Raw genomic sequence first — 27659 nt, forward strand, 5'->3', positions numbered from 1 at the left:
GGTTAGCAGCAGTTAAGGTTACAGCTGAGCTGACCGATCGGAAAAGTTGACCCCGTCTAGCCCAGCAGAGTCTTGAGATCTCTGGCTTGGATCATTATTTCAAAGATGAGAAGCTGGTACGTTGACCGTTGACCGGCCACAAAGATACCGTTGGCATATTCCAGCTGGCCAGCTGTGCAAGAACAAGCAATGCATTCCCTGCCATTGATTGCTCTCTGTTGACTGAAGGAGATAACAGAGCTACTGAAAGAGATGGCCCGTGGCTAAGCAGGCCAGGAAGCTTCTCAGAAGCAGCTGTCGCCGATCTCCGGCCTCACGTTGAAGGGTTGGATATCTTCTCCGCCGGAAATTCTGAATGACATCTACGATGGACGTCGACTGAATTTGCCGGTTGGAGAACGACCTTCAAGCTCTGGGACCAACTTCTTGTTTGTTTCTGCATCACGTTCACAGAAATATTGACCCCCGGGCTGAGAGAGCAAGGGAAAGCAGCCATTTGTTTGCTCCTCCTTGCTCCTATCTGCCTTGTCGCCTTGGCTACCAACAACAACAACAAACTCAAAGGGTAAGGGTATGCACTTTTTCACTTTTGTTTCCTCTTCTCTTGGGAGATTGCTTGCCGCTTTCTCTCGTGGTAGCTAGATAACATATGCACTTTTTCACTTCTCTCCTCTGCACTCTGAGAGGTTGCTAGCTGGTTCTTCTCTGGTGGTAGCTAACATTTGGTGGTTCCACATGGCCGTAGTCAGCAGAGCCCGGGCTTCTCTCCCTTCGCCGTCATCGTCGCCGTTGCCGGCCTTCTCCCCTCGGTCGCCGCAGCCCGAGGTGGCGGAGAGGATGTTCACGCGTGGAGGGAGCGGCCGGTCGTCGTCGTCCAGTGCCTGCGGGGCTAACAGGAGCGCCAGCCTCAGAGAGATCGACGAAGAGGCCGCCATCTTGCATGATGCTGATGATGATGACGGTGGAGGGAAGCTGTATGTCGCCGTCGGGAAGGACATCAAGGACAGCAGGTCCAACCTCATCTGGGCAGCTCGGAACCTCCTCGCCGGTGATCCCAAGCTTGTCCTGCTGCACGTCCACCAGCCTGCCGACAGAATCATGATAGGTAAAAGGGTCCGGCTTAGCTTCAGTATGACTTTTTTCATCTCATCTGCATCAACTTGACCATGGAGAAGAAAGGATTGTGGCTAGTAGTCTGATTTTCTTGTTATTTCTGTCAGCACTTCAGTCGTTTCAGAAGTAGTTTGCGTATCTATGGGGAAAAAACAAACCTTGATCTTACTGGATTTGATCCCCATCTCCATTTTCCTTTTCCATCCCCTGTTTCGCAAGAGAATATGCTGAAACGATACAAATGAAATTAGCAGCAAGCAGAAGTAGTCCTCTTTTGTTCGATGTTGCTGTCAGACAGTTTCAGAAAGCACTCCCCTGTTTTCAGTAGGCATTGCAAATACTTGTTCAGTAATCTATGCTGATTCAACTCTAATGTTGCCGGCGCAGGATTATGCAAGGTTCCAGCAAGCCAGGTCGAAGAAAAGGAGCTCAAAGCATACAGAAAGATTGAGAAGGAGGAGATGAACACACTTTTAAACCAGTACCTCAATTTCTGCAGAGTTTCTCTCAAGGTCAGTTAAACTAATTCAGGAAAGGCTACATGGATTCTGAAATCATATTCACTTGCGATTTCTTGTTATATGTCATCTGTATGAAATAAAAAGTAGCAAATTTACAGATGCAAGCTGAAACGCTGGTGATCGAGAAGAACAGTCCTGCAAATGGGATTGTTGAGCTCATTGATCAGAATCGCATTACAAAGCTTGTTATGGGAACATCTTCCTTCTCAGTGTATGTGCAGATGCATATTCCAACTTTGTAATGAGGTTTCATGAAAAAATACATTGCAATTATTTCCAACTGCACTATTTTCGTAGAGCAAAGCACCATGAGTAATGTAATTAGATGCTCGACTGCTATATATATGTAAATTTCATATTTCTTTTTTATGGGTCTGCTGTTCTAACAAGTGGCAATAAGGAAGGCAGCAGAACCATTTAGTCAATACTTCGCTTAAAACTCCCAGTAACAAATAACTACGGCTTTACTAATTATCATCTCTCCCTCCGTCTAAAGTCTAAACTAGAAATAATCCAAGTTGTTTATGTTGATTACGAATCTTTCATGAACAGGAAGAGGAAAGTACCAAAATCAAAAGTTGCAGCCGGTGTGCATGCACAGGCCAAACCATACTGCCAGATCTTCTATATTTGCAAAGAGACTCTTGCTTGCTCTAGGTACGAGTGTCATGCATCCCTAAGTCAACATAAAGCAAATACTACACAGAATTTGCAAATTTCAGCTCGAGCAACTACTCAAAATTATATCTAGCCTGACAAACAAAATGGTGCCATGTTTCTTATCAATTTTCAGGGAGGCCACTCAGCTTTGTGCAAAAGTAGAGTCACCCCGAAGTAGCTGCGCAAGCACTATCTCAGATCAACCTGAGTTAACTCCAAGATCCCTATCACTGCCACCAGGACATCCAGGTCTTTTAGGCTCTACAGGCCAACAACCCCTTCCACGACGGTCCAACTCAGTCAGTTATCCCTTGTCTGGAATGATAGCAGACAGTGTAGAAAACATGTCACCTGCAAGGCGGCAGTCAATTGATAGTCTCTTAGGCTCTACAGAACAAAAGGCCCTGCCACGACGGTCCAACTCAGTTAGTTATTCCTTGTCTGGATCGATAGCGGGCAGTGTAGAAATCATGTCACCTGCAAGGCGGCAGTCGATTGATATGACACCAACAGGTTCCTCTCCGAGTTCCAGCCAGCAAAGCACTGGTGGGTCCTCATTGGGTCTGAGGGATTTGGACAGTATGGATGGCTCACCAGTGCCTGTTTCAGTTGCAAGCTCTGAAGAAGAACATCAGCACTCTACGGTAAGCTATATTGGACTGAGCTGAGTTCTCTAACCATAGCCACACCTTTTTTTTTTGAATTACAATAATTTTACGGCTGTGTGTACCCTATGGGTGCAGAGGCCCGGAGAACTATCCCTCCATTATTTAAACAAACAAACTTATTAGACATAAACCAAGTACTATGTAATGTTAGAACTACGTTTAAAGAGGCTTTGGTCCTAGCACAAGTGTAGAGGGAAATGGTTGACAATAGAATGTCTTCATGGCTGTAGTAACTCTCAACCAGTAGTGTCTCTACTGTTTGCCACTGGCACTATGGAAAAAATCCACGTTGTTAAATAAAATCTTACTTCTATTGCTCTATCATCTAAATTTTGGTTGATCAACCAAGGTCTCAGTTGTAATACTTATTAGATAACGTTGTCATGCTTATTGAATTCAAAGCAAACATAATGTTTTACAGGTGGAAATACGTGAAATGTTTGAGCAACTGCACCGAGTCCGCAATCAGCTAGAGCGCTCGAAAAAGGAAGCGTCTGAGGGCCGGCAGAAAGCCGAGAAGAACTTGTTTGAATCTTCTATGATGGTATGTTATTTGTTATTGACAGATACCTTTAGTTACCCACTATTGTTGTTTAATCTACTGTATTTTCCCAACCTTTCTTCTCTGAATACATGGAATTTATATTACATGTATCTCTTAAGTAAGTGAACTGTTTTCCTGTAGTTCAAAGCACGGGAGAGTTCACTCTGCAAAGAAAAAAAGGAGGTAGAGGAAAGGCTAACAAGAGAAAAGGCTGACCTTGAAAAAGAGCACTTCCATGTATGCAACGAGCTGCAGAAGGTAAATGAGCAAAGAGCAGAATTGGAGAGCAAGCTTCTCCAGACAAATGCCCTAATGGAAGAGCTCCAACAGTTGCAAGCAGAGCTGCAGCGTGAGAAAGACCATGCTGTTAAAGAAGCTGAAGAAATGCGCCAAACAAATGGTAACAGTGTATTTGGCTCTACTAGTGCTGTTGCCCTAACAGAATTCAGCTACACAGAGATAGAAGAGGCAACGGACAACTTTGATGACTCCAAAAAGATTGGCAGTGGTGGGTGTGGAACCGTCTACAAGGGATTTCTCCGTCATACTACCGTAGCCATAAAGAAATTCAACCGTGAAGGCACAACAGGAGATAAAGAGTTCAATGACGAGGTAATTTTCATCATTAAGAGTAAAACGTGCTGTCAGATGAGAATAAGTAAAACAGGTAAAACGGTGCATCTAAATATGTGATTTTCCAATATATTACAGGTAGAAACACTTTCTAGGATGAGGCATCCAAACCTTGTCACTCTGATAGGAGTGTGCAGGGAGGCCAAAGCGTTGGTCTTCGAATTCCTGTCGAACGGAAGCCTAGAGGACTGCCTGCAGTGCGAGCACCAAAGAGAGCCACTCTCATGGCGAATGCGCATCAAAATCGCTGCCGACATCTGCACGGGACTTATCTTCCTCCACTCTAACAAACCAAAAGGCATTGCCCATGGCGATCTGAAGCCTGACAATGTCCTTCTTGACACTAGCTTTGTTTGCAAACTGGCAGACTTTGGAATCTCTCGTCCCTTGGATCTGACAAACACCACCGTCACCCCTTACCACCGAACAAACCAAATTAAAGGCACAATGGGATACATGGATCCAGGATACATCGCCTCAGGGGAGATCACAGCTCAGTATGATGTCTACTCCTTTGGTGTAGTTCTGATGCGGTTGCTGACTGGCAAGAACCCCCTAGGCCTTCCGAATGAGGTGGAGGCAGCCTTGAGCAATGACATGTTGCAAGATATAATTGATACTTCTGGAGGGGAATGGCCACCTGAGTACACTGAAGAGTTGGCAAGACTAGCACTGAGATGTTGCCGGTATGAACGGAAGGAGCGGCCTAATCTTGCAAATGAAGCCTGGGGTATCCTGCAAGCTATGATGAACTGTCCAGATGATAAATGCAAGCCACCAACGTTTTTCATCTGTCCAATGACACAGGTCAGTTAACAGCTTTCTTATGTTTACAATTCAGTCGTTACAGTAGTTAATATCAACTCTGATATAATGATGGTTTATTTGCTTTGAAGTAAGGTGGTCAGCATCGTCACCTTTAGTTTGATAATCTTGCATCTTTGTAACATTTTCAGGAGATCATGAGGGATCCACACATTGCTGCCGATGGATTCACATATGAAGGTGAGGCCATCAAGGACTGGCTTCAAAGGGGGCATAAAATGTCCCCCATGACCTACCTCAGCTTCACACACCATGAGTTAATGCCGAACAATGCCCTTCGTTTTGCAATTCAAGAATGGCAAATGCAACAGCAACCGTGATTTTTAACCTTCCATTTGATCTGCGCAGTCGTGTTAGGAAGTGAAGCAAATGGTTTGCAAGTTTGTATAGTCTGTAGAGAATTCATTTTCCCCCACTTTAGCAGTTAGCGCTTTCTCAATGTTTGGGCCCACAAACGAGAAGTGATGTACATGTTTTCGGTCACATGTTCTTGGGATGAACTGACATGGCATGTAACTCTCCAAGAGAGAGTGGGTATTCAGGTACATTGAAAAGTGATGGTGTATGGACATTTTAATTCCCTCTCAGTTATGCAAAGTTGAGAGTTAGAGTCAAATCAGCGTGGTCCCCAAAAAAACTACAGTAAATGAGCAATCAGATAGATCAGAGCACAGACGGTTTATAATAATGTGATTACTCATGAATTAGCTATGCACGTTCGATTCTTACTGCAGATACAGGCATGCCATTTTTCAGGAGATAATGAGCACACTATTATCTGTACTACGTCTGCCAGGTCAGCGGAAACTGCGTAGGCAAAATCATTTAGCTGCTCTGACTGACCTACAATTTAGCCCCAATCCACTACCGCTAACTTCAAAGTAAAGGTGTATCGCTTTCACATTCCCAAACAAACGGCTTACAAGACAGGATTAGGCAGTTGCATGCCAAACAACCAATTAAGGGCCTACTCCTCCAAGATACCTATCTATCTTCCTTGAGTTGAGCGAGAACATGGGCTGGGCATTTGAACAAACAGGTGGTGCGCAACCAGAAGCTGACCACGAAAGCAGAGGAGAGGAGCAGAGAAGAAGGCTTACAGAGGAGGGAGGTGAAGTGAAGCAGAGAGGACTTGTACTAGTCACTAGTCAGTCAGTCATCCATGAGAAAGGCAAGCACAGCACAGCTAGCTCCTGCCATGCCATGGAAATTGCAGTGGCACTGTTGGGCAATTCCTTGCTCTGCGCAAATAAATCACCATCAGTCACGTCAATACAAAACTAGAAAACAGATTAAACAAGGAGCAACCAATACAATACAAAACTACTCCTACAAAACAAGGAGCAACAAGTCAAGCCGGCCTGGCCTGGCAGCAGGTGTGTGTACTGGCCTAGTACATACACTATGCACAATTAGCATGGAATGAGTCGGAGAAAGATGAGAGAATTACTATAGTATAGAATGGTGTGGATGTAAGAAGCAAGTATAAAAATGCAGAGGAGCTAGCCAAGCGCAGGGGACAAGTCCAAAGCTGGCCTGGCTGAGAAAGCCAAGAGAGAAACGAGAGACCAGCTACCTATCTATCTGCCATGGACGCGGCCTGCGACTCGCCGGAGCCGGAGCAGTCCTCCTCCGAGTCTGGCGAGAAGATGAAGAAGGTGTACGTGGCGGTGGGGGCCGGGTCCGACTCCAAGGCGATGGTGCTGTGGGCGCTGCACAAGTTCCCCAGAGACCCCACCGCCACCTCCTTGGTGCTGCTCCATGTCTACCCCCAACCCAAGCTCATCCCCATCAGTACGAGCATCTCCCCTGCCCCTGGAGTCTCTTTTCCTTTCCCCCCTTTTTACTGGAATCACAACTACTGTCTCTACCGTCAAAAAAATATGTCCCCTTTGTGCAACAAAATCATTAAATCAACCTGGTGATTTTTGGTCCCTCCGTTTCTTTCTGTAAATCATACTGATAACTCACTGCGGTAAATATTTGGCTAGCATTTTTTCAATTGTCATCATGCAATTTATGGGGCGTAAAAATCAGTGTCATTCAGCTTGGTATCACAAAAATATCTACTTATGATTGTGACTTTGTATAACACAAGCTAGGCACATATTGATATAGTGATGATCAATCAAAGTCTTCTCTTGACAAATCAAAATACGCTCTATATTAACTTCGCAACGGAGAGTAGTAAACTATGGATGCAAAGATTTATGTGTCCGATGCTGTTCACAGTGGGTGCCAGGATCCCTGCTAGCCAGGTGCAGGAGCAGGAGCTGACTGCGTACAAGAAGATGGAGCTACAAACAATCAGCAACACTCTGGATCAACACCTGCTATTATGTGCACAGGAAAAGGTTCAGACATGCCATTGCCAGCTCCAAGAATGCCAAGAAAACTAGTCTATGCAATCAGCTTCAAACACGTCGACATTGACACATGTATCTGCTGCGCAGGTACAAGCTGAGAAGCTGGTGGTGGAATCAGAGGATGTAGCAGAGGGACTGGTGCAGCTCATCACTGCGCATCATATCACTGCTCTTGTCATGGGGGCAGCAGCTGATAAGCATTACTCAAAGTATGTATGTGGGCAAACTTCTGACTAATCCTTTCAGAACATGTATGGATGATCACCATCTATAATTAATTAAACACTTCGCGATTGTTCGCGAATGCCATGTTGCCACACACACAAAAAAAACTGATTCCTTGTTCAAGAGTTCAGGGAAATGAGAGCTCTCAAGTCCAAGAAAGCGCGGGCTGTGGAACAGCGGGCAGAGCCTTCCTGCAAAATATGGTACATTTGCAAAGGAACGCTCGTTTACCGTAGGTATGGTTCGGTTGGTCGACTGCGGATAATCTTCACTTTTGTTCATATGATTGATTACATTGTAGCTGAACTCCAGCCTGCATTTGACATGTTTCCCTCCCTCTCTGCTTTCTCTACAATAGGAATGCCGTGCCCCTTGGCCATGAAGCAATGCCGGAAGGTTCGCAAGAGTCTGCTGCTCAACAGTTTTCAGTGGATAGGTCGACTAGCTTGTCGGAGACGTGGTGTGTTTCAAGCACATGGCTACACAAACCACATGCCAGGCTGCAGATGGAAAGGACAAGTCCACGTGGATCAGACGATAATGGAAAGGTAAACACAATCCATGACAATAATAGATGAACAGTACATCATGCTATTTTATCTAGCAGGCCACCAGTTTGTACTTGAAATCTAATTTTACTCCAACTTCTAGAACTCACATTGTGTCTTAACAGCAGTAGGTTGAAGATGGTTAAACATTCAAGAATATCTTGACTGAAGTTTTTACCTTATCTAAACCAGGAAATTGTCAAAGAATTTGACGAGGCTGACATAAAATTCCAGCATATGCTCAGGGAGTTGGAGAGTGTAAGAAAGCAAGCTTATGAAGAAAAACACGGTCGTGAGAAAGCAGAACAGGATTTATTTGAGGCTTTCCAAAGAGTAAGAGTATCTTAATTTGCATTTTTCAGTAATATCGAGTATGCTGATGGAAGGATAGGCATGGCACAGTAGGGTTCGATGCGGCCTCTCTGCATTGCACTGTGCAGGGGGTAAGGCTTGCCTCGTACAATCCTTTCCCAGACCCCACCTGGTGTGGGAGCTTCTAGCACTCGGTCTGTCCTTATCGAGTATACTGATGTTGATAATTGTTTCAATTTTATGGATATATGCCAGTGAGAGCATTATTTGGAAGAAGCTCTCGCTACTGTGCTTGTGAAGCACTTTCAGAAACTTTACCATCAATAATAAATTTGTAAACAATTTGGAGCAATGGTTCTGATAGCTGCCAGCTAATTTTTCTAACTAATACTTTCTCACATTTAGCTTGTCTAACAGGCACGAGTCTCCGAGAATATGTACTTAGGAGAAGTGAAGCAAAAGAATGAAATCGAGGAAAAGTTGGCAACAGTAATGGAGGAAGTTGAGAGTCTCACAGAAACAACTGATGGACTTTGTGCAAAGCTTCAAGAGGAACGCAAGAAAAGATCGGCCCTGGAGAAAAGAACTGCCCATTCTGACCGTATCATCAAGGATTTGCTGTTGCAGCGCGACAAGGCTGTAAGAGAGGTAGAAGCACTACATGCAAAGAAAGGAGAGTCCAGTGCAACCGCGGAGGGGACGATGCACATCACGGAGTTGTCCAGCTCAGAGATTAAGGATGCAACCAACAACTTTGATCACTCACTGAAGATTGGAGAAAGTGTTTATGGAAGCGTGTACAAGGGATTTCTTCGGCACACAAATGTAGCCATAAAGAAGTTGAATCTCGAAAGCACACAGCCACAGTCACAGTCACAGTCACAGTTCAATCAAGAGGTTGAATTCTTGCTTTAAGTTAATTATTTGCTTTCTTTCATCTCAACTAAACTGGTATTTTGCTGGTTCAAATAAAGTACTGTGTTGCAGACAGTTAAGTTGTTCATGATGCCTCCTTTGCAGATAGAGATACTCAGTAGGGTGCGACATCCAAACCTGGTCACTCTTATTGGAGCTTGCAAGGATGCTCAAGCTCTTGTCTACGAATACATGCCGAATGGAAGCTTGGATGACCGTCTGGCTTGCAAGGACAATTCTAAACCTCTTAGTTGGCAGCTGCGCACCCGCATCATTTCCCATGTTTGCTCGGCACTCATCTTCCTCCATTCGAATAAACCCCATAGCATTGTCCACAGTGACCTGAAAGCATCGAACATTCTTCTAGACGGAAATAATGTAGCAAAGCTCAGTGGTTTTGGCGTGTGCCGAATGGTCACTGATGAGTTCAGGGACACAACCACCCTATATAGGCATACCCACCCAAAGGGATCTTTTGTGTACATTGATCCTGAATATGTTATGACTGGTGATCTAACACCACTATCTGACGTATACTCTTTCGGAATCGTGCTCCTGCGCCTCTTGACTGGAAGACCAGGATTCGGGCTGTTGAGAGATGTGCAACGGGCTGTGGAAAAGGGTTGCTTGGGAGCAATACTGGATTCATCTGCTGGGGGCTGGCCAGCTATGCAGGCTGAGCAATTGGCTCGGGTGGGTCTGAAATGTTGCGAGATCAGAAGAAAAAATCGTCCAGACCTGCAAAACGAGGTTTGGACTGTACTTGAACCAATGTTGAAGCCTGCTTCCATTATGTTGTGTTCCTTGTCATTCAAATCAGTATCAGAAGACCTTGGTGGTGTGCCGCCCTACTTCATCTGTCCAATACTACAGGTGAGTCATACATTTTGCTTGGTGAATATCATTTTCTTCTGCTGTCTATTTTAATATTTTAAAGCATGGAGGGATATCTTTAAAATATTCTAAGCATGTTTGATTAGCCTTAAATGCCCTCTGAATTGTTCTTTCCAGTTATCATTCTTAGTAATCTTAGACAAGTCGATTTCTTGCATAGAAAGCATTTGTCGTTTCAGGTTGTTTCACCTTCACATTTCTACGGTGCAGGATGTCATGAGGGAGCCTCTAATTGCTGCAGATGGCTTTACCTACGAAGCCGAAGCTATAAGGGAGTGGATTGACAGTGGCCACCATACATCACCCATGACAAATCTTGAGCTACTCCACCGTGATCTTTTGCCGAACCATGCCCTCCGTTCTGCAATCCAAGAATGGCTGCAGACAGATGCATAATAAATGTTATTTTTATCATCATGGAACTTACAAATGAACTAATACTATGTCCTTAACTTCTTTACGCACAATAATAGGTGCATACCTTACGCATAAGTAAAGATATACACATCATTTTTGTTTTGCTTTTCAGCAAAAATTTGTATCTAAAATGTAAGACTTGGAGCTCCATCAGCGGCATGCCAGTATTTGTACATGGATCTGTACAGTCAAAACTGTCTTCGTGATAATATTGCTGTTACATGCTACATGGATACTGCACTATGTTTTTTTTCACTGCTTGATCAACAATCGGTGTGTTGTGGTACTAGCATCTGAATGCTGGTCGAGCATGGAAAGTACGGAAGCATACAGTTCAAATGTCGCTAATTACAACTATTCATTTTACGTTGTCATCTTATATGTGTTTATATGTCCATAAGTCTAATTCCCATCCAACCTGTTTATTCTGAATGTCTAGAACAATCAACAATAACTGCTCAGAAGGTAAATGATGTAGCAATCAGATAATAATAACTTCATCAGTACGCCTGCTTCTGTTGTTGTCTTGTTAATACCAAAAATACATTGAGATGGAGAAAACCATCCTTGAAAGATGTGTGGTGTGCGCAAATTTGCCAAAGTTTCTTACCTATGCAGATCACTCAGCAAGTTATTCTCAACAAGATGTGTTGTGTGCACAAAGTTGCCAAAGTTTCTTACCTATGCAGATAGCTCAGCAAATTCGTCTCGACAAGCACTTCCCTCCAAATGAGTCAAATGGAGCCTCCAATGCATGCAAGCTGCAACCCCAATCTTCGCATATTCTAGTTATCATGCTGGTATATGCTGTTGACAGCTTGACAGGAGATGTCTTGATGTGCATATTAACATATTAACAGCTTGACAGGAAGAATTATGTGAGATGCATTAACATATTGACAGCTTGACAGCAAGAATTATGTGAGAGTACCTCCTGGGAATGAACAATGCTACCAAGTGCCAAGTATCTAATTATACATGATCTATTCTGGACAAATTTTTCGCATCGTGAAAGTAGCCGTCTATTTGGAACTGCCGGCCAAGTGAGATGGGATGGCCTGTAATGATCGTCACCTAACGGGACAACTTCATTGCTAAGCATCAAAAGTCAGTCAGGGAGGACATTCATGTTTAGAAGCGACTTGGAAGTAGTAGAAACTTCGCGGAAATGCCAGGGTTCCTATCAGGATTACGTGTTTTGTTGATAACTCACAGTTATACTTGCTAAAAAATGAGCGGAAGCTGATGCAGTTATCATTTCTTATAGAAAAATCCCTGACTAGAGAAGATAATAAGACGATTAATTAAGTTCTAAATAATCAATGACAAAATATAGAATGTATTGGTATTATCTCCACGCCAGCAAACATTCATGCAACATGTCTTATTTGCTTTTTAACCAACCAGTTGGTCTTTCCACGCCTTTTGAAGTACGCAGGACTCAATTTTCTGCCACCAAAATACAATAAAGTTATTATCAGTCTGGTTTTCCTTTTTTATAAACTGGAATGGCTACTACAAGGGGGTTAACCGATGTTTCCTAAATGGAACAGGATTTTTTTTTAATTGGGCAACACTTGGGACCCGAAGTCAGACATTGACTTGATGATGCACTCACTGCTGCTAGATACAATCAGACAATAACCAAATCCAAGGCCACTCTTTAAAACCATCACCAGTCTACTCTCCCATTTGGGCCTTCTAAAACTGACACTACCTGGGAAAGACCAAGGCAGAACAAGGACTAGGATGACAATCATATCGACGCCACAGAGCTGAAGAAAAGTGGTCCAGCACATTTAGGTACTTCCCCAAAACTTTTAGAGCATTTTCAGAGATCTTCACCTTTTGTAGTCTTAGGTTGTGTGTCTTCAGCTCTGCTGAGCCAGATAGCAAAACCAGAATATAGATATGATACCAATTCTTGATTTCTCAGGGTCTGTGTAGGGAGTAAGAAAGATGGATGAAGAAGAGGTTCATATCGCGATCGGGAAGAACTTCAGAAAGGAGAAAGCTAACATACTATGGGCTGCTGCAAATTTCCCAAGGGCTACCATAGTTCTTGTCCACGTTCATTGGCCATCCAAGTGGATGCCCTTCAGTAAGTTTTTTCAGCCAAATATTTTCCATGCTTTGTAAAGCTCTAATGGTTAGATGCCCTTCAGTAAGTTCTTTTCAGTATTAACAGGATAAAGTATAACCTTGTGTTTTATTAGCTGTATAAATAATTGTTTGTTTCTAACCAACAACTGCAGTGGGTGGAAAGCTGCTATACAAGTTTGCAGACGAAAAGGAGAAGGAGATGCATAGAGGTAGAGAAACGGAAGCAATGGTCAAGATGCTATCACAATATAAAAGCCTATGTGATGATACAAGAGAGGTATCCTACGATTTAGATTCAGATTAAAATAAATAAGGTCAGAGCGGTGCTTATTAGAGTTCATCCAAAAAGCACTCTAGTCATGTGATATTTGTTCGCAATCATGATGAATTAAGTGTAAAAACACTATAATTTAAATAATTATTTATCTGATGATGAAAGTTAAGCAAACAAACCATGTGGAGAGGGATCAAATCAATACAACACTAACATAATTATTTCACAGAAATATGTTTCCTAAATGGGCCTGTGTCCTTGCAGGTTAGGGCACATTACCTTACACATGATGACATTCTTACTGGTGTTGTAAACCTGGTAAAGAAGCTCAAAATCAAGAGAATTGTCATCGGGTCAAGGTGAGATCATAGCATGAACTAATACGCATAAGGAAGCAATTGCCTCTTTGTATATGTTATTGAATGTAACCTGTACAAATGGACATTGCCTTAGCCCATAAAACAGCATAACAGTATAGTAAGTTATGCAGGAACATGTCAAAGAAAGCGGTTCTTCGTAAATGCTCTCAGGTTTGGGTGGTGATTAATGGCAAATATCTGTCCACTAGGTATAGTTTCTCCAAAGACCATAACTGCACTCCCGGTAATCTATGAATCATATCTAGAAATTACTTGATGGATGAGATCGTTCTTAAGTGCAGCAATGATCATCTGGAGCATACTGGAGGCACTGGATATGGAGGGAGCTCTGAGTTTTTGCCATCTATGCATGAGCTGAGCGACGAATCTGATGGCTATGCAACACCATCAAGTGATTTTGTGAGCAGACTTCTTAGCAAAGCATTACACACATGCAAACAATAACAGTTTTAGTTCACAAGTTTAAGACCATGGTTCAGAGTTTTGATACATGCCCGTGGTGTATTCCAGTATGTATCATTTCAGGAAGACGATGTCATGGACGAGGATGGGGTGATTCCAATGGATGGTGATGAACAATTGGAAAAGGTATAACTTGCCTTTTTTTTTTCAAGACAACTACCACAACATGTGCATTAAAATGTCTGCTTACTCTTTAAGTTTGACGACACACACAGAAACAAAATTACATCTGATTGAGTTTACTCCATGCTCAAGCATGTTTGACAATTTTAGATTTACCACCGTTGGCTCAGATGCATGTTGATTAACTATGTGTCAAAAAATAGGTGTTACTTATGACTTCTAAAAGTGCAGCTTGTGTTGATAAAATAAACTGATTGCTCCATTCCAGTATGATGTGCAGGAAGCTGAACAAGACATTGAGGAAATAAATGCTTCTGAGGAAGTGGGCAAAATTTCTGGTGATGGCATACGGAGTTCCAGAAATATGAGTGAAGAGTCTGAAAAATTGATGGTAAATGTCACACGATACTACCTTTGTCAATGCCTATTTCGTTTAAAACATGGCTAGATGAAGGTTCCAACTTATGATGATGATAATTTACTCAAAATAGAAATAATAGTAACAAAGATAGGTTGGAGACATCACCAGTCAGAAAGAGAAAAATAGATGACAGAAATCATATGGAACACGGTGTATGTCACAGAACATCGGTACAGCGTTGAATCCCTTAACTACTTCAATACACCCCGTTTGGTTTTGTTCAGGAGGAAATGGAAAAACTACAAAGGAGATTGAAAGAGCTGCAAGACGAGGGGCATAATCATGAAGAAAGCATCTTGTCGCCAAGAAGAAAGAATGTATTGTTGATGGAGAAAACGTTACCAAAACAAAGATACCCAGAGCTGCAAATCCCAGAACATATTGTGCAGTACTCCATGTCGCGTATTGGGAAAGCGACCAATAACTTCTACTCAAGAAACCTCATAGGGGAAGGAGGCTATGGCCTAGTGTACAAAGGAAAACTAGGTGGCGTGCCAGTGGCTATCAAGCTGTTGAGACCCCATGGTAAACCCCATGGTAGACAAGGTTTTCCAGAGTATCAGCAGGAGGTAATATAATGAACTCTATCCAGTCATCCTTTTAACTGTCTGAGCATGCACACAACATAGCCTAACAATAATTACAAGAGGAAACAAACACTCATTTCATACAGAGTAAGATGCAAGTATTTCCATCTGAACTGTACCATAATTTTGATAGGACCCTTGTTTTCCTGCAGTTCTTTAAGAGAACTTTTTTTACACATTTAACACCACATTGATGGATAATCACCCCTCCTCCTTGCTTATCTCAAACAACTCCACAAAGTAGATAAGTAGATGGGCAGAGTAACAAGCTCGCATACCTTACTACTTGGAGAAGAATCCTCTGAGCTGCGCTACATATAGTAACCGGAGGAAATGTCGATCATGTTTGGAATTCCCCAGGTCGTTGTGCTGAGCAGAGTCAAGCACCCACACATCGTGAAGCTGATCGGCGTGTGCCCGGAATCATGCGGCCTCGTCTACGAGTACCTCCCCAACGGCACACTCATGGATGGGCTCTCCAAGGGGCTTCCATGGAAGGACCGTATCAGGATCCTCGCCGAACAGCGTTCCGCGCTGGCGCACCTACACTCCAGCCGGCCCAACGCCATCATCCATGCGGACCTGAAGTTGACGAACATCCTCCTCGACGCCGGGAACGTGAGCCGGCTAGGAGACTTCGGGACGGCGCGCGTCGTGCAGATGAAGCCGCTGGAGGAGGACACCATCTGCCGGCGGACGAACCCGATGGGCACGATGGGGTACATGGACCCCGTCTTCTTCACGACAGGCGAGCTCACCGCGGAGTCGGACGTCTACGCGTTCGGCGTGGTGATCCTGCAGGTCCTCACAGGGCTGCTCGACCTCAACATCGTCGAGCAGGTGCAGGAAGCGATGAAGATGGACGCCGCACACGGCCTGCTGGACGCGTCTGCCGGCACCTGGCCAGAGGTGCAGGCGGAGCGGCTCATGCGGCTGGCGCTGAGGTGCTGCAACCTGGAGCGGAACCGGCGGCCAGCTGCCACCTCCGACGCCGAGTGGCGATCGCTGGACATCCTGCGGACCATGGCAACTGCAAGTAAATCCCGGAAATGGAGTCATGCAAACTGAAGAACCATGCCAGCGCATCGGCGAAATGCCAACAGAACATAATGGGTTTAGTCTGTGAATCTAAACTGCATTTGCGTTTAGTTTGTGATGCCATAGCATTTCTCTTGTGAATGTACTCCCTCCGTTCCATATTACTGTACTAAATCAGGGACGAGTAATATGAAACGGAGGGAGTACATTCTTAAACTAGTTAGAACATAATGTACGATAGGACAGAACAGTGCGCCCCTCCCATTGCAAACTTTTTTTACCATGTCAATGCGGTGGTAAACAATAGATAAAGCGCAGTCCAAACATCTCAGGATCCAATGACCGCATGAAGCAATGTCGAATGAGAGAGGGGGAGGGGGGGAGGGACGGGTTGGTTGGTTCAGGAATCGGCATTACCTGCCTGCCCGCCTCGCATTACGCCGCCGACGCCTCTCCGGGATCCATCGCCGCCGTCGACGCCATAGGAGAAAGGGGAACGCCGCCGCGCGTTCCGACAACCGGACAGACGCCATAGGAGAAAGGGGAACGCCGCCGCGCGTTCCGACAACCGGACAGCAGGTCTTGACTCTGAGATGGGCTTAGCCGCCGTGTGTATTATGGGCTTCTAGTAGCCGGGGATGATGTATCTGCCGCACCGGTGCTTGTGGTGCTATCGTAGCGCATTTACAAATTTTTTTATTTTAAAAAAGAAAAAATAGCACATTCACACAACTTCGGTCTATGTTGCCGTAAAATTTCAAATCAAAATTTAAAGTATTGCTTGAGGTACAAAAAGAAAAAATTTACACTGAATAGTACATACCATAAGTTGGCTTTAAATCTGGCCCATTATCACATTGATGTCAAAATTTTCATTTTTGCATCTCGTGCAATGTTTCGAATTTTGATATGCAATTTTCTGACAACATCCCTTGATGTTGAGTCAATCTGCTAGACTTTTTATTTTTTGAAACATTTTAAAATGCACTACGTGTCCGGTGCACCGGTGATACATTCCCTCTACTAGCCTTATGTGCTCAGCCCTAAAAATATAGCCTTAGGGCAAACTCCAACACGGGTCACCAAATGGGCATGGCCTGATCCAAAGAAATTGTGATGGAAAAACTACGAAGATCTGGAACCACCGAACCACAACAGTTGATTGCCTAGGGATGACAAAATGAGATCAATTGTTGCTATCGCTGAAAACCCCACCCAAGTTTGTTAGCGAATTAATTCTTCCGAACATGCCATCTTGGGAGAGAAGGTCACATGGCATTTCGTCGCTACGTATGTCGACTCGGTTCTCTTGATTCCTCTGTGCACAAGGAAAAATGGAAGGTTTTTGGTCATGGAACTTTGACAAGAATGGCTTGTTCTTAGTGCGCTCAGCTTGTCGTATGTTGTCTATACAAAGTTTCGGCATGAATCCTAGCAAGAAGAATGCTCGGGACTAACTCTGATCGTAATGAGAGAAGTTGGACTGAGATGTGTGACAGTGTTATGGCCCAGGTGTACCTCACAATATCGGCTGTCGGCTTGGCGCACCCCACCCTCCCCCTTACATGCTTTAAAGAATCCCGGTTATAGTAAAATTTACAAGTTTTTTTAAAAAAAAATTCAAAACATGTTTTGGAAATTTTCCTAGATTTAAAGAAAATGTTTGGACTTCCAAAAATGTCTGCGTTCTCAAAAAATGTTTGGGATTTTATAAAGAAATCTTCATGTGTTTAAAGAATGTTCCAACAAATTGAAATTCCTGGAACTAAAAATATGTTCACATTTTCAAAAAAAGTTCCTGTTTATGAAAAAATATTAGGAATTTTACAGAAAAATGAGAAAAGTGTTATTATTATTTATTTTATTTTTAAAATTTCGAAAAACACATGCGTTTTTCGAAAATGTCCTTATTTGAAAGATGATCATTTTTTGAAGATTCTTCCAAAAAATATAGAAAATGTTTAAAAAATAAAAAAATCATTCATTTGCTTTTAGAAATTTTTATTTTTTTCAAATAAATGTTTGCCCTGTTTATTGGGAAATAACTCTTGATAAAAGTCGCTAGTTTCACTCGCTATAGCGACCGCTACCTACGACTCTGCGACGCTGGAGTGGCAAAACTATGTATCTAGCGTCCTATAGGTGCTCCTCTAGGAACCTCAAATATGACGTGTGTTGCGTCAAACAGTCGGTGCTTCGCACAGGCGTGCCCCAGACTTAAGCGACCCATCGGCGATGAACTAAAGTGTGCCAGCGCACTGTAGTGAGTGTTTTCTTTTTCAGCTGGTTTTTTAAACAAAATATACAAACTTTCTAAAAACATGACCAATTTTTGAAAAAGTGATTATTGTTGGAAAAAAGTACAAGCATTATTTGAAAACAAATAAGAATTTTAAAAATGAACCTTTTTCCAAATATTTGTGAATAAAACTGGAAATAACATGCATAATTTTTGAATTTGTTTTATAAACTCAAACATTTTTATTAAACATGAACATTTTTTGAAATTCTTTTGGAATTTTTGAACTTCTCCCAATATTATGAACATTTTCATAAAAATTGGAACATTTTATGAAAGGTGAAAATTTCAAATATTTAGGTAAAAAGTTGGAAAGGGAAATGGAAACAAATAAAAAATAACACAAATCTAAAAATGCAAAAGGCAAACAACACAAAGAAAAATAAACCGAAAGCTTCTATAAGGTTGTCAAAACCGATAATAACCAGGGTCCGAACATCTTCTAAAAATATGGATTCAATTTTCTCTATGGTTCAACCTATAAATCGAATCACTTTTCTTTATGGTTCAGCTCAAAGAACACTTTCTAAAAATTGGTGACTAAATGGGCCAGCCCATAAATGGAATTGCAAGCTGGCTCCTACGCAAAATACCGACAATTAAATGCAACACACGTGAAATAGGAATTACCAGGAGGGCACAACACGGAGGGCACAAGTCGCTTTTGTTTTTAAAAAGTCACTTTTTTGGAGAAAAAAGGGAATATACAGGAAATACGAAAACATAAACGGAAAAAACCGAAACGAAAACGGAATTTGTTACACAGAAATGGATACAAAATTGGACTGCTGTTTTTCCGGGCAACAAACACGAAAGCGAAACTTTTCATTTACGTGAGTATGACATTTTCGTCTGTACTAAGAACTAATAGATACTTTGCAGTCCAACCATCAAACAACGCAAAATGATGGAGTGAGCGGAATGGCCTATGTGAGACTCAACTTCTTGTGCCATGCATGTACTCAACTAGACTCATGCATGTACTCAGCTAGACTCAGACAATTGTTCAACACTACTACAATAATATGCTAAGCCACTAACCTAATCATCTCATTTTATAGCCATGTTAAAAATTGATTAAATTTGTTGGGATGCTTGAGTTTTTCTCTATGGTTCAAAGAGTTTTCAAGTTTCGATCAATAGCCCATTTCGTTGTCATGTTCGCTCCATATTCATGCATCATGTTCGTTTCGGGTATTATCTGTTTCCGTATCCATTTTCAGGGCTTCTATATTTGTTTCCGCTTTCGCAAAAACACGGAAACAAATGTGGTAACACCGCGCTTTGTCCATTTTCATCCCTATTTATACGGGTCAAATACCCTTACATTGTGCTAGCTCTGCCCTGACACTGCATGCCATCGAGGAGGGAGGCCGCATGCCGCGCATGTCATAACACACACCACCATTCCTTCCACTCAAGGTATAAAACTTTCAATCATCTAAAAAATAGTGATTTCACTTCTTTTTTTTTAAACATGGTTCAATATTTCAAAGAACTATTTCATTTATTTCAAAAGAGGGTATTCATTTTTTCCGAATAATCGTTTCAAAAAACTATTACACTTGTGCACATAAGTGATTTCAATTATTTCATATACATCCTAATTAAATATTGTTTTAGAAATATCTCATATTTTGACAAAGTGATTAATTTATTTCACAAAAGAAATTTATTCCAAACATTCTTGCCTTATACATACATGTGCATTTGGATTTACCTTTTATGTATATATCCATGTTAAAATGGTTGGTTTGGTCGACTAGAGGGGGTTTGAATTGGTGACTAACAGTTTTTTTAACTTTGTTTGCAAATTTTAGGTTCAACAATAAAATATGTTGTCTAGATATGCAACTAGATGGACAACCTATATGACACACACAACAAGAAGAACATAAAGAGTTTTCACAAAGTAAAGATAAGAAGTAACCGCAAGTGAAGACGGGGATGTCTTTTCCCTCCTTCGTGGGAGGTTTATCTCTGTTGGAGGGGTGTGGAAGTACGATGCTCCCCAAATAGCCACTATGGCTCATCCTATTCTCGTCACGCCCTTGCACGATGCAAGTTGCCATGAATCCACTAGCGATGCTCTTGAAGGTGGCAACTGGGACCTTTAAAAAGAAAGTTGGGTCTTTCTCCACAACTCAATTGGAGGATCCCACCACCACCACAATGGAATGTGGCTTCGCGGTGACCTCTTTTAGTCTAGGGTGCCCAAGCACCAAAGAGTAAGTTGATGAAGATTAACGAGTCTTGGGAACACGAATCAGTTTTGGTGCGACTGTAGATCGGGTGAATCTCCTCCAATCCCCAAAGTATTGGGGAGTTTGGGTGGACGAGGATGGAGATCTCAAGCTTTTTGTTTTTGGCAATGGTGCGGAAAGATTTTTGAGAAGAGTTTAGGTCAGGAGTAGAAGAAGGGGTATATATATCCCTCGGGGGAGAAATAACCGTTGCACAGCCACAACTCCGGGCACCCGGACCATTCAGAGGGTGGCAGCCTGCCCCGGGCACCCGGGGGACAAAGTCACGGGGCACTTGGACAGAACAATTGCCAAGCATGCATGGGGCGGTCACTCGGAGGTCCAAGACCCCGGGTACCTGAACCATCGAGAGAGAACATGCTCAACTCGAGGCACCCAGACGTGACCGAGGCCATTGCCCATTCTCTGGTGCCTCCGGCCACCCAGACCAAAAATAGTCCGGACACCCTGACCTTTGGAGGGGGTCACTTCTTCGGCAATAAAGTTCTTTCGACAATCATGAAACAAGTGGAGAAATATGATAAGTGGAATTTACCGATCTCCTCAACACCCTAATCTCTGCAACCCTTCTTAATAATATGGATGTTCCTATGACTAAAAATTAACCGAAAAACTTTTCGAGCCACCAAAGAAGAACACTATCTTTTGCCCTTTTTGAAAAGATGGGGTTACCGAAGTCCGTAGATCAAATAGAGAAACCAATGTCCTGTGATAAACTTGACAACCGACATTAGCTCTCGCAAATCGTATTATGATCAACACCAAAATTGTAGCTGAGTGACAATTGCACTTTCACTTGTCCCCGTAGCTACAGTGAAATGGATACGTTGAGGTCTGACCCAATCCTGCCTCCGCCATTGGATTTGGTGATGGTTACGGTGGTGGTCCCAGAAGCGACAATGCTCTTCCTTGATTTGCTAATGATCCCTCTGATGTCAGCCATCCACGAGAAAGTGTATATACCGACCACCTCAAAACTTTCGACCAAGAATTAAACTAAAACCATTAATGAAAGGGTGAGCAACCAGCTATGCCAAATGGCACCTGCTGGTTGGATGCAGTGAGAACATTTTTTCTTTTCTTTTTTGGAACATAAAAGTGAGGCTCTTTTTTGGAGATAGATGTGAGGCCCACGTGTCATCTGCTAAGTGGAGGAGAGAGAGTTTCTTTTTTGTGAGATGAAGGTGAGGGTTTTGGTTTTTGTTTAAGTTGAAGAAATGAGAATACAATGTTCTCTTGATTGTCTTGCCCAAATCAATGTTCTCTTGATTGTCGGGGTACCAGCCGCCAGCAAAAGGGCCTCGTACCCAGTCGCCGCTAGGGTTTTTCTACCTCATGCCGGTGCCGGTCTGCCTCGCCTCTTGTGGCCTTAGCATCATGGAAGTGTGGTGGATCCCAGCCCTTGCCGGTTGGAGGGCTTCGTCCTTATGGATCTGGATGTAATTTTTATTATTTCTGATATTTGTTTGTATACTATCATAATTGATGATGAATAGATTAAAGTTTTTTTACTGAAATAGACTAGAAATTTTATGAAGAAAAGGAAAAGAAATGAGCATACACCTTCAAGGCACCTACTAGAAGTGCCTAATGCCACAACAATGGCGGAGAGAGCCGTGACTTACTGGACTTCCGGTGATTGCCGGCGACTGGCGTGATGTCGATCCCCTTCTTCCCCTCTTCTCCCCCTTCCTCTCCTCTATCCATCCTTGGCCCCTGGCTGATTCGCTCTTTCCCCTCCTCGTCGCTATTTTTCTTCCATCTCTTCCCTCCCAGATCTCCTTTTCTTTGTTCCAGCCAGATTCAAGCCGGCGGCAATCTTCTTTGCTGGATCCGGTCTCCTCCTGATCTGAGGCGTATTCCGGCGATTGTCCGGCGGCTGGCGTGCTGCCGTATCTTCTCCTCCCTTTCCCTCTTTCATCTCCTCTCTCGTCTATCGGCCCATTCTCCTTTAGATACCCTTCTTCCCCTCCTCCTCATCTCCTATCTGCTTCCCCTCTTGCCCTCTCTCTGTTTTGCCTAATCTTCACCTCTGTCGCCTGAATCCTGGGTTGCGTCGATCTTCTAGTTTGGATTCATTGTCGCCTCCTCCTACCCAGATCCCCTTTGCCCGGCAGCGGCGCAAGGCCCCAATGTGCCTCCTCCGCCATGAAGGCTATTGCCTGGAACTGCCGAGGTATAGGCATGGGCCTTGGCAGTGAAAGGATGCTTTACCTTGCGAATCTTATGCGGTCCACTAGAGCTCAGGTAACTTTTGTTTCTGAAATTAAATCTTCTAAGGTTACTTCTACTGATCTTGTTAATAGGTTTGACGTTACTGATGCTTGTGTTGTTCCTTCTAGAGGTTCTTCGGGGGGGCTTTGGCTTATGTGGACCGATGAGCTCAAAGTTTCTGTTCATACTGCTGCTTTTCACTATATCTTAGCTAATGTAGTTCATATCGCATCTGGGGTCAGCTTTTGTCTCATCTGTATATATGGAGACCCTTATCATAAGCAGACTAATGTCATCTGGGACCAAGTAGCTTCTTTTGTTTATGATAATATAGGAAAGCCCATGGTTTGTATGGGAGACTTGAATGATATCCTGTATGAGGTCGATGGTTGTAATGGCATATCAACTACTACCGTATGCATGCCTTTCGTTCTCTTGTCAAGAACTGTGGCCTCCTTGATATTGGTTATAGTGGTCCTGCTTACACTTGGCGAGGTAGACAAAATACATCCAAACCTATCCATCGTCGCCTTGACCGTTGTTTAGTTAACTCTGATTGGTGTGCTCATTTCCCTAACACTAAGGTCCTCAATCTTCCCATTATTCTTAGTGACCATGCTCCTATTTTGATTTCCACTGATAGTCACTTTGTTAAACCCAAACAATCTTTTAAATTTAAAAACTGGTGTCTCACTGAAGGTGACTTTAATTCTTTTGCCAAGAGTTCTTGGGAAGCTAGCACGCTTAACTCTTTTACAGCTAAATCAACTTCCTTGGCGAACACTCTCAAGGCCTGGTGTAAAAACAAGAAGCCCCTCCAACAGACTCTGAGCATGTTGGAGACCAAAATCAATGATTTGCAAAAGCTGCCTCTTCAGCATCATAACCAAGACTTGGAACAATCTCTTGTTGCTAGGTATGAATTTACTCTCAATCAATTGAATCAGTACTACAGACAACGCAGCAAAAAGAATTGGGTGTCCAGAGGTGATAGAAACACCAAGTTCTTCCATCAGGCTGTTCTTAAGCGCGGGAAAAGAAATACAATCTGTTCTGTTAAAGATGAAAATAATGTTCTCCATTATAAACCATCTGCTATCATGCAAACCTTTGTTAATTATTTCAGATTCATTTTCTCATCTCCTAATGATGCAACTTGCAGGCATTTTCCCGAGCTTAACTCCTTTGGTAATAATGATGACTTCACTTATTCAGTACCTGACAAAGCTGAAAATTTTCAGATTCTTAAGGATATGAAACTGAGTGCTTCATCAGGTCCTGATAGCTTCAATGTTGAGTTTTATCTAGCAACTTGGGACTGGATTGGTGATGACGTAACTCAGTTGGTGTCTTCATTCTATGTCACAGGTATTCTCCCTCCACACATTAATGACACTAATATTGCTCTCATTCCCAAGAAGTTAGTCTCCCTTGTTCCTATGGATTATAGACCCATTAGTCTTTGCAATGTCATCTATAAAATAATTGCTAAATCTTTGGCTAATAGACTTAAGTCTCATCTTCTTGATTATGTAGATCCAGCTCAACAAGCTTTATTGAGGGTAGACGTATTACTGACAATATTATTATTGCTCAAGAAATTGCTCACTCGTTTACTCTTAGGTCTTGGAAACACAATGCCTTCATGCTTAAAATAGACCTGGCTAAAGCTTTTGATCGCTTGGAATGGAATTTTATTGTCTCAGCTCTTTCTCGTAAAGGGCTGCATGGTCATTTCATCAATCTTGTGCATGCTTGCATTTCCTCACCTACTTTCTCTGTCCTTATTAATGGTCAGCCTTCGCCCAAATTTAAGTCTCGCAGAGGTGTCAGACAGGGTTGTCCTATGTCTCCTTATCTTTTTGTTCTTGCTATCAATGAGCTTTACATCATGCTTAATGAAGCTGCGCAGGCCAATCATTTGCAAGGCATCATGCTAGGACCAAATTGCCCTGCTATTCACTCTCTCCTTTTTGCAGATGATCTTTTGGTCTATGGACAGGCTACTGCTCAGGAGGCCCAGAATATGTCTTGTTTGATTCAACAATTTTGTTCCCTCTCTGGTCAAACACCTAATTGGGACAAATCTGATGTTCTTTTTAGCACCCATGTTCCTCAAAACATCATTACTGATATTAAACATATTTTCCCTGTTGCTAATCTTGATGACAGATTCACTCACCTTGGTCATCCTTTAATTTTACCTCCTAAGAATAGAGCTTCGGCTTATAACTTTGTGATTGACAAGTTCTCAAATAAGCTACCCTCTTACAAAGCTAATATGCTTTCTCATGCAGCTCGTCTGGAACTCATTCCATCTGTTTTTTCTGCTATTCTGGTCTACTACATGGCCAACATTTTGTTCTCCAAAAAGCTCATTGCTAAGCTAACAGCTATCATCAAAACTTTTTGGTGGACAGGTATTAGAGAAGATGGTTCAAGAAAGGGACTTTGTCTCAGAGCTTGGAAGCATATAGCAAATTCAAAGAAAGAAGGAGGCCTTGGGATTAGAAATCTTAAAGCAATTAATGAAAGTCTCATCATGGCAGTAGCTTGGAGGTTGGCAAATAATCCCACTTCTTACCTCTCATGTATACTTCGTGCTAAGTACTTTCCTAGTACTACAATTTGGAGGGCAACTTCTTCTCCTCCTAAGTCTGGTTTCTGGGCTTCAATTCTAAAAATGCTTCCCAGGCTTTCTAAACATGCTTTCTATCAACTTACTACTGGTAACATTTTTTTATGGAGTATGCCTTGGTGCCCTCTTTGGAAGTCTATCCATGATTTTCTTATTCCTCAAAATGCAGGATTTATCTATCCTTCTTTGGTTAGTGATTTGTGGCTCCCAGGGCACAAAACTTGGAACCATCACTTAATTTTCAATCTGTTTCATCAAACTTTTGCTTCTCAAGTGGTTACTGTAGACATTATTGATGATGACATAAATGATCTTCTATGCTGGCCTTTGGCCACTAATGGCATATGTTCTCCTAAATCTGCTTACAAGCTTTTTGTCTGCAGGAGATACACAACAATCCTATTGCAGCTCCAATGCAGGTTTCTTCAGATCTCAAAAAATTGCTTAAGATAGTTTGGCGTGATAAAGATTTATTGCCAAAGGTTCAAACTTTCGCTTGGAGGCTGTTGAGAAGAGCTTTGCCAACAGGTATGAGAGCGGGTAGGTTTTCTGTACATATCTCCCAGATTTGCTCAAGATGTGACATGCAGGAGGATGAAATGCATCTTTTTTTCCTTTGTGACTTTGCCAGAGCGGCCTGGTTCTCGAAGCCCTGGTTTATTAGATATCATGATTTAGTTCAAGGTCTCAATTCTGTGCATTTGGCTATTACTCAACTTCTTTCTTCTAATCACCCACATGCTTCTTTAAAGAATATCCTCAATTTCTTATGGTGCATGTGGAAAATTAGGAACGACTTCCTATTTCAGCGTAAGAAGCATCAACCTTATCAGGTTAATATTTTAGCTGCTGCCATGGATCATTCCTTGCAAAATGACTCCCTGTTAAATTTGAACAATTCTAATAACCTGAACAACCAACATGAGTTGCAGATTTTGCCCCCTCAAGGTAATTCTATTAATTCTGTTACGCTCCTAAAGGGTCCTAAAATCTACACGGATGCTGCTTTTAAAACTAAAAAAGCTCCAGGTTTTTACTTTGGTCAGACTCGGACATGAATTGGAGTTTTCTTCTGTATTCCTTTATTACAAGGTGAACTAAACATTCAGGTCCAAGCTTCAGCTCTTCCAACAACAACACCTCTCCAGGCAGAAGTTCTTGCGCTGGAATTTGCAGCTCATCTTGCCAGCGTTCTTCATATTCAACGTCCTGTCTTTTTAACAGATTGTCTTACGCTATTTTCTGTGATTGCTTCTAGAAACTTCTTGCATCCTTCTGCCCCTTGGAGTGCTAGAAAATATTTAGCTGCTATTCTCAATTTAATGTCTCATATGCAGGCGCAGATTTTTCATATTTCTAGGAATAACAATGGGGTGGCACATAATCTTGCTAAGCAGATTTATCAGAACATCTGTGCTCCACCTATGGAATGTTCCCATAATCCCCATAGAAATGCTCTTTGTCCTGTTATTTCATCCTTGCAAAACACCGCTCTTTCAGGTTTCCATATTCATAAGGTGTATTGTTTCTAAGGTCCTGTGCTAAGTTGCAGATTTCAAGCACTATGGCTCTTCTTTTATTTCAAAGGATGTTCTCAGGATGCCATCAAATTAAACAGGACGAAGTCTCACAGATTCTTCTGGCGATCATGCGTCAAGGGGTGATACAAGTGCTAACATTTCTTCTGAAGGGCTTTTGCTGTGTTTTCTTTTAGCCCTCTCTCTTTTCTTCTGTCCTTGCTGAGTTAGATGATGTTCATCTGGTTGATCTTCATTCAACCTACCTATGCTTCCCCCTCCAGCTACTCTGTTCTGGTTGTTCTCCACTTCTGATTTTTAGGCCATTGTAATATCTCCTGTACTATGATCAATGCTGGAAATGAAATTTGGGCACCTTCTAGGTGGCTTGCTTTGTTAAAAAAAACGTACACACGAAGAAACAGTTTGCTGACACGCCGTGGCTGCCGTAGGTTGCTGATCACACGCACACACCTGAAAAGAAAAAGCGCACGGTATGTGTGGTGTTGTGTCTGTTGTCCCAGTGCCCGCAAGGGAAGCACATACTGTCCGTCCAACACCACTCCGCTGGGTTGCCACGGCGAAGCCGAACCTCCTGTACGTGCACAAATTGTGATTGGTCGATGGTGGAGGAGGCAAGCGCACACAGTTGACCCAAGAACAAGCTGAACAAAGATAGGGCTGCAAGTTAATTAAGG

General features: G+C 42.6%; 3 protein-coding genes and 1 long non-coding RNA gene across 5 annotated transcripts; 3 read left to right on the top strand and 1 right to left on the bottom strand.

Annotated features, from left to right (window-relative positions):
• Positions 1-262: 262 nt before the first annotated feature.
• LOC123104356 (U-box domain-containing protein 33) lies at positions 263-5551 on the top strand. 2 transcript variants are annotated; one of them, XM_044526187.1, is made up of 10 exons: positions 263-565; positions 746-1105; positions 1501-1625; positions 1733-1845; positions 2187-2291; positions 2428-2938; positions 3384-3506; positions 3648-4118; positions 4218-4946; positions 5096-5551. In XM_044526187.1, exons 2-10 carry the CDS (start codon positions 838-840, stop codon positions 5282-5284), a joined length of 2634 nt encoding a protein of 877 aa, XP_044382122.1. In that variant the 5' UTR covers positions 263-565; positions 746-837; the 3' UTR covers positions 5285-5551. The 2 variants fall into 2 exon arrangements, with proteins under 2 accessions (XP_044382122.1, XP_044382121.1); XM_044526186.1 differs by having other exon boundaries at positions 263-1105.
• On the bottom strand, positions 4718-6773 carry LOC123104358 (uncharacterized). The gene is made up of 3 exons (XR_006450292.1): positions 6541-6773; positions 5057-6205; positions 4718-4930 (listed from the first exon to the last, which is right to left on the bottom strand). It is a non-coding gene; the product is annotated as an uncharacterized lncRNA (long non-coding RNA).
• Positions 6253-10868, top strand: LOC123104357 (U-box domain-containing protein 33). Its single transcript, XM_044526188.1, has 9 exons — positions 6253-6758; positions 7197-7318; positions 7418-7539; positions 7687-7791; positions 7914-8103; positions 8296-8436; positions 8833-9312; positions 9436-10203; positions 10435-10868. The coding sequence occupies exons 1-9, from the start codon at positions 6554-6556 to the stop codon at positions 10618-10620; spliced, it is 2319 nt and encodes a 772-aa protein (XP_044382123.1). The 5' UTR covers positions 6253-6553; the 3' UTR covers positions 10621-10868.
• Positions 10869-12557: 1689 nt separating this feature from the next.
• On the top strand, positions 12558-16059 carry LOC123107400 (U-box domain-containing protein 33). Its single transcript, XM_044529386.1, has 8 exons — positions 12558-12742; positions 12897-13021; positions 13283-13377; positions 13644-13797; positions 13924-13986; positions 14264-14374; positions 14629-14973; positions 15352-16059. Exons 1-8 carry the CDS (start codon positions 12601-12603, stop codon positions 16057-16059), a joined length of 1743 nt encoding a protein of 580 aa, XP_044385321.1. The 5' UTR covers positions 12558-12600.
• Positions 16060-27659: the final 11600 nt, after the last annotated feature.

This window comes from Triticum aestivum, chromosome 5A (genome assembly GCF_018294505.1).
Source record: "Triticum aestivum cultivar Chinese Spring chromosome 5A, IWGSC CS RefSeq v2.1, whole genome shotgun sequence".
NCBI classification, from domain to species: domain Eukaryota; kingdom Viridiplantae; phylum Streptophyta; class Magnoliopsida; order Poales; family Poaceae; genus Triticum; species Triticum aestivum.

Excerpts from the sequence above, each read along its gene's own strand:
- LOC123104357 (XM_044526188.1), top strand. The coding sequence starts at position 6,554 with ATGGACGCGGCCTGCGACTCGCCGGAGCCGGAGCAGTCCTCCTCCGAG. Across the intron at positions 8,437-8,832 it reads TATTTGAGGCTTTCCAAAGA|GCACGAGTCTCCGAGAATAT; the intron begins GTAAGAGTATCT and ends CTTGTCTAACAG. Across the intron at positions 10,204-10,434 it reads TCATCTGTCCAATACTACAG|GATGTCATGAGGGAGCCTCT; the intron begins GTGAGTCATACA and ends TCTACGGTGCAG.
- LOC123104356 (XM_044526186.1), top strand. The coding sequence starts at position 736 with ATGGCCGTAGTCAGCAGAGCCCGGGCTTCTCTCCCTTCGCCGTCATCG. Across the intron at positions 1,106-1,500 it reads TGCCGACAGAATCATGATAG|GATTATGCAAGGTTCCAGCA; the intron begins GTAAAAGGGTCC and ends TTGCCGGCGCAG. Across the intron at positions 4,119-4,217 it reads ATAAAGAGTTCAATGACGAG|GTAGAAACACTTTCTAGGAT; the intron begins GTAATTTTCATC and ends AATATATTACAG.
- LOC123107400 (XM_044529386.1), top strand. The coding sequence starts at position 12,601 with ATGGATGAAGAAGAGGTTCATATCGCGATCGGGAAGAACTTCAGAAAG. Across the intron at positions 13,378-13,643 it reads AGAATTGTCATCGGGTCAAG|AAATTACTTGATGGATGAGA; the intron begins GTGAGATCATAG and ends AATCATATCTAG. Across the intron at positions 13,987-14,263 it reads GTGATGAACAATTGGAAAAG|GAAGCTGAACAAGACATTGA; the intron begins GTATAACTTGCC and ends TATGATGTGCAG.